The sequence below is a fragment of the Neopsephotus bourkii genome, unplaced genomic scaffold (assembly GCF_033783945.1).
Source record: "Neopsephotus bourkii isolate Nb327-2 ecotype Australia unplaced genomic scaffold, CSIRO-AGI_Nbou_v1 NB_1598, whole genome shotgun sequence".
NCBI classification, from domain to species: domain Eukaryota; kingdom Metazoa; phylum Chordata; class Aves; order Psittaciformes; family Psittacidae; genus Neopsephotus; species Neopsephotus bourkii.
In genome coordinates, this window is record NW_026902074.1 from 134604 (window position 1) to 148692 (window position 14089).

General features: G+C 38.3%; 1 protein-coding gene across 1 annotated transcript in view; it reads left to right on the forward strand.

Moving 5' to 3' along the window:
• Nucleotides 1–14089, forward strand: part of PRDM5 (PR/SET domain 5) — an 86982-nt gene that overhangs the window by 30160 nt on the left and 42733 nt on the right. Inside the window, exons 8-11 of the mRNA XM_061372117.1 lie at nt 492–571; nt 7129–7213; nt 8480–8637; nt 13873–13966. Of these exons, the coding sequence (XP_061228101.1) occupies nt 492–571; nt 7129–7213; nt 8480–8637; nt 13873–13966 (417 nt within the window). The remainder of the gene's footprint in view (nt 1–491; nt 572–7128; nt 7214–8479; nt 8638–13872; nt 13967–14089) is intronic.

The window sequence follows — 14089 nt, forward strand, 5'->3', positions numbered from 1 at the left end:
CATGATACAGTTTCCTTGTCTCACTCAGTTAAAGTCCATTAAAGGTATATTATTTTATATAGTAGAAAGCTTAATGTTTTTTGAATAAAGAAAAAATAAGAAATGGTGGTTTTGACTTCAGTTTGGGAACTTTTTTTTTCACTGCTGCACGAACTCCTGAATTGACATCTGGAAGAAATCAACAGTTGTAAAGTGAGTTGTTCTTAGTTGTGAATTATGCTCTTCATATTGGATTGGTGATGTGTGATAACATGTATTAGAAGGATTTTTTCTTTATTGTTCTAGTTTTCTTGGTTTACATTCCATCAGTAACTGGTTTGTTGAACACCCACAGAGAACTCCTGATTTGAAACACTTTGAAGATGAGATACAAACAAAAATCTTATGTCAGTCAGATGACCTGTGAAAAGTCACAGACTCAGTAGAAATATTCAGTTTCGTTCTTAGCACTTCCTTTTTTAGATGTTGGTGGTAGTTTATTTCTGTTTCAGGACATTCTAGGAAGAAGCTGATGTGTTCAGTGTGCAATAAGAAATGTTCCTCAGCAGCAAATCTCCAAGAGCATCGAAAGGTCAGTAAGATGAAGGCTAACTCACAGCAGGCTTTAACCACTAAGATGGTGCTTAGGTCACTTGAAAGCTGCTGTAATGCAGACCTTTGCGTAATCTCTTTCATGGTTACAGAACCAATGTATTTTATTGCAGGTATTTATTTTTGTAATCACAATCAGATAAACCAAAATCTTCTTAAAGTTTTAATTCATCTTTTACCAAAACCAAAGATGTTTGTGCTTGGATCATTTATGCATTCCATCATTAAGTCAAAGTTGCCTGCTGTTCTTAAGCATTCTTAAGACACTAAGCTAAATGTAGAAGTGTATTATATACAGGATTCATACAGATCATAAAATAAGCTCCTGAGCCTTCAGGTTTTGTACAAAATACAGTCAATCTTTCATATTAACTTTGTGACATACCATTAAAAGGGTTACTTGTAATTTAGTTATGCCGTAGTAAATTTTTTTCTCCTCAAAACCAAATTGTTACTGTCTTCCTGTTTATACCCCTAATCTTTTATAACCAGAACAGGAGGGGTTAACAATTTGAAAAGCATCTGTTGCAGATAAATACAGATGGACTATGACTATGAGATTCTGAATCCATTGTACCCAAAGGAAGTCCCTGCAAGGTTAATTTGAAAAGTTGCTAAAACCCGGGAGATTCTGTTTTTACAAAAAGATACATTGTACTTTTTATCAGATTAACTGTAAGTCTTTAATAACGCCCTTGTTATAACCTGAATTATTGAGAAAATGTATGATATCAATTAAAATATGTTGTTGCAAAGGAAATGGTGGCCCCCTCCTTTTAGTTTGCCTTTCTTCTTGCTTGTATTACTACATTTCTTGTGTAACAGAGCTATATTTTATTACTCCTCAGGCCAAATCTTGGTATGCCTTGGTATGCACATGTAATTGCAATTTTTACACATCCAGTGCACCTTATTTTGGTCCTGAAAATAAAAGATACTATTGTTAGGGTGTGCATTTCATGAAAATGTTTGGTTTGTTTCTGTGCAGATTCTCTGACACACACTAACAAGCTTTTCAAGTAGCATTGATGGTTGCTCAGGTGAGCACTTACTCAGCTTACGAATCACCATGAAGATTTTATGCATAAAACTTTTTTTCCTCTTCTTTATTGGCTCCTCTTTTATGACATCCAGTAAATAAATATTCTGGATTCACACAGCTACATCAGATAGTGATGGAGATGGCACGTAGGACTTACGACTTCTGTTTGCTTGATTTACTTTGCATTTCTAGGTGTTGGGGCTAGATCCATCACAAATATTGCCATAAATATTTCGACAGGCAAAAAAAAAAAAACAACCAGTAAGAAAATAATGAGTGAAACAGATAGGAAAAGAGATTTTTTTTTTCAGCCATTTCCAGTCAATGTAAAGAAATAAAAGTGGAGAATATAAAGGTAAAGTATACGAGATAACAGAAAATAAGCCCAAGCAGCAGGGAGAGAAATCTGACAGAGAAAGAAGGTAAAGAGTGTGGCTATAGGGAAGATCTGAAGAGAGGGTCATTCAGATCGCGATCTTTCATGTCATCTTTGATTTAAACTCATTTTTACCTATGTATGTCTGTGGATTGCTTGCACCTTAAATGTCTAAAGATAAGCCCCTTCTCATCCATGCACAATTAAACTGCTGTTGTCATTGTCTGTCATTTAGTCTTACCTTGTTTTCTAGACTGTTGCTTGTACCATGCTAATTTTGTGGTAACATGACTTTTTTGTTTGTTTGTTTTGTTTAACCTCAATAAATTCAAGGTGGTACAGGGCTGGAAAAGATCTCTGGAGGTTGTCTAGCCCTCTGGTTCACAGAAGGAAGTAACTATATACATAAATCATTCCAGATACGTGCTGTCTCATCTCCTGAAAAGTTCCACTAAAGAAAATTCTACCACCCCCATAGATGTCTCTTTGTATTCTCTCTTTCAGCTTTACTGCCATTAACTTTTTTGCAGTATTAGTCCAGTGTTTGTTTTTTCTGGTGTTTACTAAAATCTTCTTTACTGCAAATTAATTGCTCTTTGTCTTACCTGAGAGAATGCTGAGAAACATTCACCAGAGCCTTCTCTGTAACAGCACATTGCAAAGTTGTTCTGAACTCCATTTGCAATTTCTAAGCTGTACAAGCACACAGAATCATAGAATCATAGAATAGTTAGAGTTGGAAAGGACCTTAAGATCATCAAGTTCCAACCCCCCTGCCATGGGCAGGGACACCTCGCACTAAACCATATCACCCAAGGCCTTGTCCAACCTGGCCTTGAAGACTGCCAGGGACGGAGCATTGACAGCCTCCCTGGGCAACCTATTCCAGTGCCTCATCACCCTAACAGGAGAGAATTTCCTTCTTATATCTAATCTAAACTTCCCCTGTTGAAGTTTTAACCCATTACCCCTTGTCCTATCATGTCATTCATGGCTTGACTTCGTGAACGAAGATTTGGGAAGGGCATTTACCCACGCTTACTACAAGCGCGCTGATGACTAAGAAGGCCAATGTGGGATAGGCAAATCCGGCTACAAAAAGCACAGCAGAAGGTCTCCTTGGGTGGAACAGGTGGGACACGATTCTTCCTGCGTTGTCTTTTCTCCTCGAGACTAGTTCTTCGTGAACTCTCAAAGGAGTCAGCGGCATTATGTATGGTGTGCCTCCAAGTCTCCCGATTGGAGGCCAAGGTGGACCACTGATGGTAGTCAATATGGCCAAGGCTAAGGTATTGTTTCAGGGAGTCCTTGTATCTCTTCTTTGGGGCACCTCTCTTGCGGCTACCAGTGGCAAGTTCACCGTAAAACACGATCTTGGGGAGGTGGTGATCCTTCATCCTAGAGACGTGCCCTGCCCAGCGCAGCTGCAGTTTCAGCAATGTGGCCTCGATGCTGGTGACCCCTGCCTGTTCGAGGACAGTGACATTAGACACATAGTCAGTCCAATGGATGTTTAGAATTGTACGAAGGCAGCGCTGATGAAAGCGTTCCAGGAGTCGCAGGTGATGACGATAGATGACCCATGATTCAGACCCATATCACTACAGTCCCTAATGAAGAGGTCCTCCCCAGCATCCTTATAGGCCCCCTTCAGATACTGGAAGGCTGCTATGAGGTCTCCATGCAGCCTTCTCTTCTCCAGGCTGAACAGCCCCAGCTTTCTCAGCCTATCTTCATATGGGAGGTGATCCAGTCCCCTGATCATCCTCGTGGCCCTCCTCTGGACTTGTTCCAACAGATCCATGTCCTTTTTATGTTGAGGACACCAGGACTACACACAATACTCCAGGTGAGGTGGCACGAGAGCAGAGGGGCAGGATCACCTCCTTCGACCTGCTGGTCACACTCAATCTTGATGCATCTGTTTTTCCAAACTGCTTTTTCTTTCTGTAAGCTTTTTCTTCCTGTGGATTAGCTTTTTTTCACCTATGTGTTTCTTGAAATCAACTACACAGACAAGAGCATTCATGTTTAGTTGAGCCTTTGGTAGTGGCAAGAATAGAAGAACGATTGTCCTAAGTTTATTAACACATAGAATATATTTATTAATACAGAATGTCAGTGCTTTCTGACAGTAGCCTCGATCTCGTTATTCATACCTTGGAATTCATTAATCTTTTCTGTAGTGGTGCTATGTATAAGCTGTTGGTCATCATTTGTGCATGTGATTTCTCCTTTCTAAATATTGGGTATATTGGAGCTTCGTTCAGAGTGTAAAAACTGGTTTGAATTCTCATCTTACTGAACAACCAGAACAGCCTCATCTACGTTTTCAATTTTATATTTGATTTCCAAAACTACTTACCATAATACTACCCTCCTGCATGATGCCTACAAAACTTTAACAACAATTATGGTGTGTGATGCCTGCAGAACTTGAACAGTTAGGATGTCGATCCACTGATCGTTGCTTATTTTGATGATCGGTATCTTTTTGATTTCCATTTTGTCTATCCACCTATTCTCTTTTGTCTTACCCTCCAATTGTAAAGTAACATCCTTCTATCTGGTATTTATAGTATTCTGTGCTGAGTGATATGGTAGTGTAACCAACCAAACAAACCAACCCTCAGCAAACACAACTAAGGCAATGCTGTGCAGGAGCTTACAGAAGACTGGGTAATAGAGTGAAGTAGTTTGTTGTAAAATCTTCTTTCTGCAGGTTTGTGATTTCTGCTGCCAGGGAAGATGCAACACCACCTGAATTATATTTTGATACTAAGCTCTGAAATTTAGGTAAAATGCAGAACTCTATCATTGAACAATGATAAAAGTGAATAATTAGGTGAGGAGAGTGTTGTCTTCATTGATGCAGATTATTGCTAAAGGGTTCCCTTTGTACCTTTGAATATAGCCACCATGTTTTGGATTTGAATTGTGCACAGGAACTTAAGCTTCAAAGCGAGCGTGTACATGTGAATAGCACAGGCTGCCAGGCCTCTCCACTGAGGATCTAATGTTCTCTAAGTGCAAAGGGAAGAAAAATTCAAACAACTCTCGGTGTTGGTGGTTTCTTTCCCCAGGGTTATGCAGTCAGAACTGATAGTGCTACACTCTCAGTACTTGTAGGGTGTGCGTGGGGTTATGTCCCTTTCTGGCTGTAGAGCTGTGAGGTGAGTTTCTGACTGTAGTTGTAGGCAGGTGTTTTGAATGGTAAAGTAGCGAATTCTTTTACAAGAAGGCAACTAAGGACACTTTTTTGACTTTGAAGAAGGTCATAATATGAATGCCTGTATGAAATGCGGGATTGTGCTTCAGTGGTAAGACTAGTTTATGCTGTTGGCCTTCTGGATTTCTTAGCAGATCTCTTATATGAATCTGTAAGGTTCCAGTAAAAGGCATGCTGTAGCATGGTCTGCTGCAGAGAAAATGACAGAATAAAGAAGGATTCTACTCATTGTTAGAACAACAATCAGAGATTGAGAGTGTTTTATTGTTCATGAAAAATCCTTGGTTCTTTCTTAACTTTTGTTGTTGTAGCTGGATTTAATGTAAAATTATGGTGAAGAGAGTCAGTCTTAAACATCATCTGTGATTCCCGCCCTCCCTGTCACCTTTTTTCATCTCCTAGTTCTGAGTGTCTCTCTGTTGGGTTTTTTCTGCCCATTTAACACTGGGCAGTGTTTAGTTCTACTCTGCAATTTTCATTTTTCACAATCACTATAAGAGCTATAGAAAGGTAGAAGAAACCAAATTTTGAACACCGCTTTAAAATAATCACTAATACTTCATGATTTCAGTTGGGTGCAATATTCTCATACCTGTGCTCTCTCAAAGCACTGCCTTCCAGCATATGGAGTCTCATCCAGTTCTTGGAGTGGTAGATTGAAATTCATATTAGTTTCTGGAAAAGCTGATCTTTGATTACTTGCATCTTCAGAGTTTTAGGTCAGTTGCTCCCCCAAAACAAATCACCTTTTGCTTTTCAGTAGACCTCATAAAAATTTTAAGATCATCAGTCCCGTAAGTGGAGTGTATTTATCTGTGCATATGTTAATCTTGTTCAGATGCTTGCTGTTTTGTATAGCTAGTAGTTATCTGAAGGTGTAGCTCTTCAAGTGCCTGTGGAAACCATTGTAAGTATGTTCTGACTTTAATGTAGCAAAGGTTTATGTTGATACTATTACAGCCCTCTAAGGAGACTAATTTTGTTACACAAATTATTGCATGAGCATTTGTCTGTGGTATCACAGCCTGGATGCTCATAAATCATCTTATTGGACAAGTTTCCTTACACTGAAAATCTGTTTGAATATAATTATTAATTAAAATAGTTGCTATATTATATTACTGTTGTTTTACCATGTAATGGTGCACTTTTCTAAAGAACTGATTAAAGAGTGCCAGCTATAGAATATGATAGCTACACCTATTTAATGCATGTGCATGCAAGTCTGTCTGATTCTTTTCTGAAAAGTTGATTAAAGAGTAGCAGCGATAGAATATGTACCTAATAGCTGTAGCTTTTGAATGCGCAAGCATGGAATTCTCTGTTCTGATGCAGATGTGTTCAATGAGACTTTTAAACCATGCTCGCAAGTTGAAATCAGACACAGCACAGTGGGGTTCTGATGTATTACTGTGTTTAAGAATACCTTGCAAGTTATTTCAAGTAATTGTGTCTGGGGGGGGGATTCTAATAGGTAGCACAATTATATAAACTTCAGACAACCATCTAAGTAAAAAATAAATTACGTTTACTTATGTCTTATTGACTAGAATGAAATGTTCTGAAAAGGTATTATGCATCTGTTTTTTTAATATACTTTCATAATAGTAATATTTTACATGGATCTCATACTGCAGATTTGCATGACCCATGTTTCTGTAGGTACTTTTAGTGATAATTTTTTTGTTTGTAATGATGAATATTTAGTTTTTGAGAGATACTATTGTTTACCAAGGGACTAGCAAGGGGGAAATCGCAGAATATTTATAAATGTGAGTATAGCTGCTGGCTAAGAAATAGTTACAGTCTGTTAGAGAATATCTGTATATGTAAGATGTGTGATCTTGTTGGAGACACATATTTAATTACCATTAAACACTTATTTTGTAGGTCCATGAGATCTTTGAGTGTCAGGAATGTGACAAGAAATTTATTTCAGCTAACCAGCTAAAGCGCCATATGATAACTCATTCAGGTAACGTACAAAGGTAACAGAAACTATGTATATGTGTATGTATATGTATTTAACATACATTGAATTTTACCTGAATTAGTTAGACTTTTATCTGAATTATTATCTGATAGAAGGATTGGTGAATTCTGTGTTGCCGTGAGCTGCTCAAGAAAATCTCACGTTCCAAGGAGACCATGTAAGCTATCTTCCTAAGCCTTTCAAAAACTAAGTGTAATAATATAGTCTTATTGCTGTTGCTGCTTTGTTGAGCTGTTTTTTCATGCTAGCTGGGATAGATGATGTCAGTTAGCTGGGTTGGGGCCTGGTTGTAGAGGAGGTGAAGAACCATTGGGTAAAATCTCATGTTGAGGAGAACGTGAGTTAGTGTATGGTGTCAGTCAGAGATCTGTGACCAAAAGACTACATTCATTCATACATATACATATTAGTGGACTCATGCACATAGGTTCCAGTTGAAGGAAAGTGGCTTGTACTCCACATGATTTCACAGACCACACACAACTGTTTCATTGTGCCTGTCCTCTTTTGGAACAGGTGACTGTGAGTGGGGAGTCGCCTGTCCATAGGTTTGGCAGTATGGTACAAATTGGTTGGGATTTCTGATCACTGCAGTCTAGCATTTCTAGTGATTAGAAACATCAGCTAACACAATGGAAACCCGAACATTTTTCTGTCAAATACATTATCATTTAAAATACACAGGTTTTTACAGCTGCAGAGGCTTAGAATGGAACTATTTTCTTGATATCAGTGTGCACCAAGAGCTCATTTCTCATAATCTGTAACTCAGAGGCTTTTAGCTTTCTTTTGACACTTTTGGATGAGCATTAATGTAGCTAAGTTGCAGTCACCAGTTGAAGCATAAAGGCTTTTTGCATAGGAACTTTTGGGTTTGAAAGCTAATATGTATATTGTTAAGTTTTAAAACATTTAAACTGTCACGCCCTCTTTCACATTTGTAATCTGGAAACGGAGTTTTCCTCTTTGAAGTCATTCTCTTTTGATTTAAGCTAATTAATCAGAATTTAGTTTTAGCAATAATTATTGCAAAGAATGTGCCAAAATCTTGAGATACACCATGGCTCATCTCTTGTGAAGTGACTTAACTGTCTAACATAAAGGGCATTAGATGCCTTTCTGATCGGTTTAATCTTAATTGGGTTGACTTAATTGCAAAAATCTCTCAGAGGAGATGACTGTCTCTGCCTTTCATCTTCTCCCCCTGTGTAAGCAGGAAATTAAATGTCCCCCACTCATTTTCTGCAGAAAAACGCCCCTACACCTGCGAGGTTTGCAATAAGTCCTTCAAACGACTTGATCAAGTGACTGCACACAAAATAATACACAGTGAAGATAAACCTTATAAATGCAAGCTTTGTGGAAAGGGATTTGCCCACAGAAATGTTTACAAGAATCACAAGAAGGTAAAGCACTCTGCTGTTGTTGTTTACAGGTCTGCCAGCCTCAGATTTGCAGATTTTTTTTCTTTTAAGTGGTTCATCATTAAGCTCTGGCATGCTTATAAACATGGGATTGACTTATTGGAGAATGTATTTTTTAGGTTTTTTTGTTATATCCAAAATCTCAAAATACTGAATGAATTCTAATAAGAAAAAAACCCACTACCAACCCAGTGAAATAAGCAGAGTATCACAGTTGCTTGGTTAAAAGCATCAAATCTCATTTTGACTTTTTTCCCCCTACTTTTTATCAAGTTATAATGTAACTGAACTGTCTTCAATTTTGTATTTATTTTAATACCATATTTGAATAAAACTAAGTATAGTCCTGTTGCAGCAGATGCTTTCAAACTACAGTGTATTTGCCCTGGGTAGTGTTCACACATTAAAACAACATCAGAAGAAACATTACCTGAAAAATAGGCTCGTGAAGGGGTACTCCATTTCTTTTGATTTAAGCTCAAATCTGCTTGGCCTAATTTCTGTAATGCCTGTCATTATTTTTAACCTCAGGTTAGATTTTTAATGGCTAGGCTATACCCATGACTGCTGTTTCAGAAATATGAGACTGCATAAAAAGGAAGAAAACTCACCCCTGATATACCCACACTTACAAGCCTTTCTCAGTTCAGCTCATGTTCTATGCCATCTGTGAATTTTGCACAGGATCTTTGCACCATCTCTTGCACTTTCAACCATAAATCATGTAAGAGTAATAATAATGCCTCTTGCAGGATGAAGTGGTGATGACTGTCTAATACAGAAAGCATGTAGAAGCCTGCTGAAGGACTCCCCATATTATGCTGTGATTGTATCTCATGTTTTAGACTTCATTAAGAAAATGGGGCAGAATCTTCCCTATTGGCAAGGATTTTAAGGAAATTATTTTAAGGAAATGTCCTATTTTAAGAAAAATGTATAAAACACTATCTGGAAAGATACCATCTATATCTTAAATGAATACTTCTTACATGTTTCCTTATGTTAATTTGCAGTTGATGACTGGTAGGGAGTTTGGGCTAAAAAGGGACTTCAGGATTAAGTGTGAATGTGTAAACACTGTGACCCAATTCTGTGCTTAAAGCGGCATCACCAGGAGCATAAGGAAGGATTAGAGGCTCCAATTAATAGGAATAATATTAAAATTTAGACAGATTTAGTGAGTATCTAATTTTGACAGAATTCCTTTAAGCATGTTGGAATACTTCCTGAACATATTGACACACAGTACTGGCAGTAAATCAATCCTTTCCTTAGGAAAGTAACTTCTCTGTTTACATAGAGTTTACCCAAACAACTGTGAATATTCACCCATCCATATTTAGGTCTCTGATTTCACTTGCTAAATGAGGAGGTGAGTTTGAGAGACAGAAGACTGACATAGATGTCTTGATTTGCTTTTTTAAACATGCCTTTCTCTGTTGAGTAAACAGTGTAATCAAAGAGAGGTAGTAGTTCATGGAGGGGAGCATGGATGCACAAAACCAGTTGTAAGGTTTAAGCCAAGGATGTGGTAGTTTGGGATGCCAAAATAATTTTAAGTGCCATAATTTCAGAAGGGCTGCACTACTGCTAGGGGAAGAGGATGATAGTTCTTCTGCTTATTCATGGGAATAGCAATCCAGTAACAGTGAAAATTTAAAACTTTACCATGTATCATACTACTGTATATTTCTTCAGCTTGGGATTTTAGTGATTCTTTAGGTGTGTATTCCGTTAACACGTCTTCCTAGGTTCCATTTTCTTTTGGAGGAAGAAAAGTTGTACTCTGAATTACTTCACAGTGCTTTTTTGAGTTACAGGATGCAGCTACTGTGCTAGTAGCAGGGAACTTAGAATCCTGCATTAGGAATGATGGGTATAGCGGTTAAAAATACTTAACCGCATTTAACAGAAAACATGCTTTCAAGTTTGATAGCAACACACTTGAAAAAGTGTTTTGGGTTTTACGGTAGAGCCACATAATTTTATTTTTTAATAAGAAACAGGATACATGCTCATTTTGTGCCTTTGAATTTTTGTGTTTTAGGTGGAAACTTGTTGCTGTTGTTTCTGGGATTCCTTTATGGAGGGTATTTTATGTTGGGAGTATCAGAGTAGAAATGACTCCCACAACGTGCTTTTAAACATCTTTCAGATATGGACGAATGTTGGGTCATTTAATCAGAAGGAGATTAGTTCCTCACATTTCACAGGATTTCACTGGGAGGTAGACGGTGGAATTGCTAAGAGTATATCTGCTCTGTTCAGTGGAGAATTATGACAGGAGCCCTAACTTACCACTCTCATAAGTCTTCTGTGGTACCTCTCTAATGTGCTGATTCTGCACACAAGTACTACACTGCTCAGTGTAGGGTACATGTGCAAACTTGCTTTGTCACTTCCTTGGAGATGTCAGCACTGGGAAGTGTTATGTGAGGTGGAACTAGCTCAGATGTCTTTTCAAAAAGCTCGGGCTATATGACCATGTGATGAAGAATATGATTCCATTTTTGGGACAAGGGAAGAGAATAGTATCTGAAATTGAGGCAAATGTAGTACTGGATTATGCTACAGGTAAAAGTAGTCAATGTTCTGTGCCATATAATGCAGATTACTTCAGTACAGGAGAAAGCGAAGTTTTTATTCCATCTGCTCCTTTGTGCTATGTATAGAGGATGAGTTCAGAGAATAAAATATGAGGATATAACAGTGAGCAGATATAGGTCAGCAGACATAGGATTTTAAAGGGTTTATGGTTAATCCAGGGTTATTTGGTCTCGGGGAGCATAATGAATTCGAACAACCCTATTCCCTTAGTTTCTCTATTGAGAATAATTGGGCTGGGTTTAAACTTCTACAAATGCTTTGTTAGGAATGGCAGATATGAAATATTCCATAAGAGCCCCTCCTCAGTTGCTTTGGTTGTACACCTGTCTTCTGCTCTGACTGAATGGAAGCCATCTCTGATCTGGAACATGTTAGTGGGACAAAACCGGACATTATTACAAGTAATATTGTTGTCTGGTGGGGATACCTCGCCTCATTAGGGCTTGCATGGCTTTTTGTGATAGACTTAGGTTGGTTTTGGACCACTCACAAAAGAGGCAAATGATCTCTGTATCCTTGCATGAGGGTATGCCTGCGTAGGTGCTTGTAGTGAAGTTAAGACGTACAGGTGAATATTGTATTTTGATCAAAAGACTAGGAGAACTGTCAAGGAGATGATAAGGAATTCTGTACAAATCTCCGGTCTTCAGAACTATCACTCGAGTGGTGAGTGTTCTAAACCAGGGCATTTTTTGAATAAGCAAGAGGAATTTTGCGCTCGTGAAAGGTGCCAGATTGACAGCCCTAGAGACTGAACCCTTCTATTTATCCACAGAACAGGTACAGAACAGACAGCAGCACTGCGAGCTTCCCCACAGTGTCTCATCAATATATCTCAACCCTGTTCTGGAGGAACCACCTGTTGAGGTGAGAAGGTAGTTCAGTCTCTTCATGTACTGTCAATCCTTGGCCTGATTTGTGAGATTGCCAGGCAGGATGTCGTCTGATGCAAATTGATATAAGCCTGTAAAATTTGGACTGAATAATTCAGCAGATTTTATGTGTGATACATTCCACACGTTTGATGATGCTTCAGTTGCCTTTTTGCTTTAAGTGACATAGGCTGAGATCCAGGGAATGACTTTGAATCCAAAGCTTCTGTATGGCATTGCAAGTACTCTAATGTTTTTGTACTCTTGTGTATGTAGGAGGACATTTGTGTTAAAATAAATTTAGGTTCAAGGTCCTCAGTCTACATCTAAATAATTACACTGACTACCCACAAATCCCCTTTTCTCCATAGTTTAAGGGATAGCTATAAATGTTGTATGGTGTTATGAATAGCAGAAATAGATTATCTAAATATGTACTACGCTAATATGTACCCTTAACTTATTTACGTAATTTTGTGCATATTATCAAACACTTACTGTCCTTTTTCCTCTTGGCACAGCAGCTTCTACTTAAGATCTAATACAAAGTGAGCTAATGCAAAGTTTAAAGTTGATTTCCTTTACAAAAATAGTAGGAAATTGGCTAGATAATAAATTTGTATGGTTCAATTTTCTACCTGCAGTGGGACAGCACTTAATAGCACTGGGAAACAGGGAAAGTGCTTTGAAATTTACGGAAGTAGAATGAAGCTGGTGTTTTAAGAAGCTCCAGAAAAGAAATCTGCTTCAGCAACTTTGCAGTTTGAGAGATTCATCCAAGCTTAGGCCCTTTTATTTTATGTATGACTTTGAGGCTGTTTCTCACCTATGTTAAGTTCTACAACAAAAAAAACCTCAGTACTGATACTCCTATTTATTTTTTTTTTTTTTTTGGTCTTTTAGTACAAGAAGCTGACACAAGTATATGTAAGACTAGGTTCATGATTTGAGAAATTTTCTTGGCCAGATTTTAGATACTGTCTTGAGATAATCAGATCTGATTTACCTTAAGACTTAACAGAGAGAAAGGTTTTTGTATATGTTTAGTTAGAATCATAGAATACTTAGGGTTGGAAAGGACCTTAAGATCATCAAGTTCCAACCCCCCTGCCATGGGCAGGGACACCTCACACTAAACCGTCTCACCCAAGGCTTCCTCCAACCTGGTCTTGAACACTGCCAGGGATGGAGCATTCACAACCACCCTGGGCAACCTCTTCCAGTGCCTCACCACCCTAATAGTAAAGAACTTCTTCCTTGGATCTAACCTGAACTCCCCCTGTTTCAGTTTGAACCCACCAGCCGTTGTCCTACCACTACAGTCCTTAATGAAAGGTCCCTCCCCAGCATCCTTATAGGCCCCCCCTCATAGGCTTTCAAGCATTTATTCATATTAGTAAGTACTTAAGGCCAGTGTGAGTACTGATGACACAGTGCAACTGAGCTTTTGTTGGTTTTTTTTTTTCCTGGTTATTCTATATTTTGTTTCTGTTTAAATGCATACCTCAGAAAACAGTTCTTGAGGACTGGAAAGGCATATTTATTCAGTGGCTGTTATGCTGATTTTTGGGATTCTCGATAATGGCAGAGTGATTGTAAGCTCTTCATCCCCTGATGTTTCAAATCGTTTGTGGTATTCCCTCCTGAATCCAGACTAGTGAATTAGCTATAATTATTGTAATGAGAGCTAATTGATTTCCTTGAGCCTTTCCTCTTACATGTTGTCTTTCATCTGCAGACCCATTCTGAAGAGAGACCATTCCAGTGTGAGGAATGCAAAGCTTTGTTCCGAACCCCATTCTCTCTACAAAGACATCTGTTAATCCATAACAGTAAGTGGTAAGAGAGGGAAAAGAACTTCCCTCAGTTTTCACATTTGACGGAGTAAAGCAGACGTATGGCACCTTGCTCCAGTATGCAATTTGGTATATTAAATTAGTATTGAGATTCAACTC